Source organism: Sinocyclocheilus rhinocerous, unplaced genomic scaffold, assembly GCF_001515625.1.
Source record: "Sinocyclocheilus rhinocerous isolate Xijiao unplaced genomic scaffold, SAMN03320098_v1.1 scaffold478, whole genome shotgun sequence".
NCBI lineage: Eukaryota > Metazoa > Chordata > Actinopteri > Cypriniformes > Cyprinidae > Sinocyclocheilus > Sinocyclocheilus rhinocerous.
The window spans coordinates 928,336-930,423 of NW_015651483.1; the positions used below are offsets into that span (position 1 = coordinate 928,336).

Here is a 2,088-nt window from a genome sequence, read left to right on the forward strand (position 1 = left end):
ATATATTATGTAAACAAAAACTTTTATTTTGGATGCGATTAATCGTTTCACAGCTCTAATATATATATATATATATATACACACACACACACACACAGTTAGAAACATTTATTTCCAATACAGTGAGCATGTTAAAATATTAGTATTATTTAAAAAAAAATGAAGCCATTTAAACTTTTAATCAAGCAATTCCAGAATATGCATATTTATATATAAATACTGTTAAAAAGAACTCCCTACTTCCATATAAATAATTTTTAAATCACAAAACATGTCTAGATCATACCCCAAAAATCAAAATTATATTATTATATTATTTTTTTTAAATCTATTTTTAGGGGTTCATTTTCTTAACCAAAAGAAATAAACCTTACTTTATTTTCCTTTTTAATTTGTGTTAAATGTGACCTAGATATCTTTTCTTGAGGTTCACCCATTTTATAATTTAGTTGTATTTTATACTGGCAAAATTAAATGAAATTTCCCAGTAACTGTTCCTATTCTTCCCTGAGTTTAAAGGCACAGCTTACCCAAAAATAAAACTTCTGTCATCATTTACTCAAACTTTTACAATCTGTTTGACTTGCTTCTGCGGAATACAAAAGAATGTGTCTGTACAATGGAAGTCAAAGGTAAACAAAACTGTTACCAATATTCCTCAAAACATTTTCTTTCATGTTCCACAGAAAAAAGCAAACCATACAAGGTTTGTAATGACATGAAGATGAGCAAATGATGACAGATGATTCATTTTTAGGTGAACGATCTCTTTAAGAAAAGTGCAGAAGACTCTCAAAATCATCCCTCCAAAGGGAGTCTATCAAAAGCATCTTTTAAAATGGTCTTAAAACCCTGCATTTTCAATTCAAGAAGCGGGACAGGTCCTCTCTAATCTCTGCCTCGTCCCAAGGACCGTGGATGTTGTCCTTGTGCCTCTGCAGGTGGACCAGCAACAGTGGACAGACCAAAGTTAATGTTAACAGAGCCAGCAAGAGGAGAAGAGCCCCCTCGGGCCACAGGCTCCCCAGACCCCTGACTCCAGCCAGACACACCAGCACCGCTGCCCACGGGAAGCTCCACTCCGCCTTCTCCCGCATACGGTGCAGCAGGCAGGGCCACAGAGCGAACACCAGGACGGCACAGCTCAGCATGGTGAAGGTATGCAGGGCGCCAGGCAGCCGGGACGCCAGGCACACCGACCCGAAAAGAGCCGCGTTGAGGGAAAGACTGCCCGGCGGACTGGGCTGAGCATACGGGAAGGACACCAAGTGAGCCAGGAGCATCACGGCTGACATGGCGTGCACAGTATCTGTACTAACCGACTCGGTTAGAGTCTTTAAAACAGGTGAAAACCCGAAGGTAAATGCCAGGAAGATGGTCGAGCTCTGCAGGTCCGCCAGGCGCGTTCGCTCCCGAACACAAGAGCCTCCCAGGATCTCGTAGAGTCCGTATCCCAGCAGAGCACAGCCTAGACAGACCCAGAGCACCGCGGACGGTACCAGGTCTCCCTGCTCCATATAAGACCACAATGTGAGGAAGACGGCCACGCAGGACACCTGCTGTGCGATGAGCCCCGTCTCACGCACCACCGCCCAGTAACAGTACTGACGCACTCGGATGTTGCGCCGCAGCTCCTCCAGAAAGCATCGGTCAACATAATTGTCCGGGAAAGGCTGGCGTTCATATAGGACTTTACGCCACGGGACGGCTGCAGGAGCTCCCGGACCACTGTCTGCCCCCATCCCGTCAAAACTGACAATACACAAACCATCATCACTACATACAGCTATCTTTTTATAGGATTTCAAAATGTAGATGAATTTATTAATTTAATAAATAAATCCAAGTATCATACATAAAAAGAGAAATATAATTCATTTTTAAATGCCACAAAACTTTGAGCAACAAATCTACATTACCTATAATCAAAATATTATTACACAAAAATTCAACGTTTTTTGTTCAGCCTTACTTATTAACCTTTATTAAACCTTTAATAACATTGTTAAACACAAACTAAATAAATCCAAGCAGCATGAATATATATATATATATATATATATATATATATATATGTGTGTGTGTGTG

At 40.8% G+C, this 2,088-nt stretch overlaps 1 protein-coding gene across 1 annotated transcript in view; it reads right to left on the reverse strand.

The window, feature by feature from the left end:
• Positions 1-609: 609 nt before the first annotated feature.
• LOC107712841 (phosphatidylinositol N-acetylglucosaminyltransferase subunit C-like) overlaps positions 610-2,088 on the reverse strand; it is a 2,227-nt gene continuing 748 nt past the window's right edge. Inside the window, exon 2 of the mRNA XM_016518204.1 lies at positions 610-1,752. Coding sequence (XP_016373690.1) covers positions 861-1,742 — 882 coding nt within the window. The 5' untranslated portion in view covers positions 1,743-1,752 and the 3' untranslated portion in view covers positions 610-860. The remainder of the gene's footprint in view (positions 1,753-2,088) is intronic.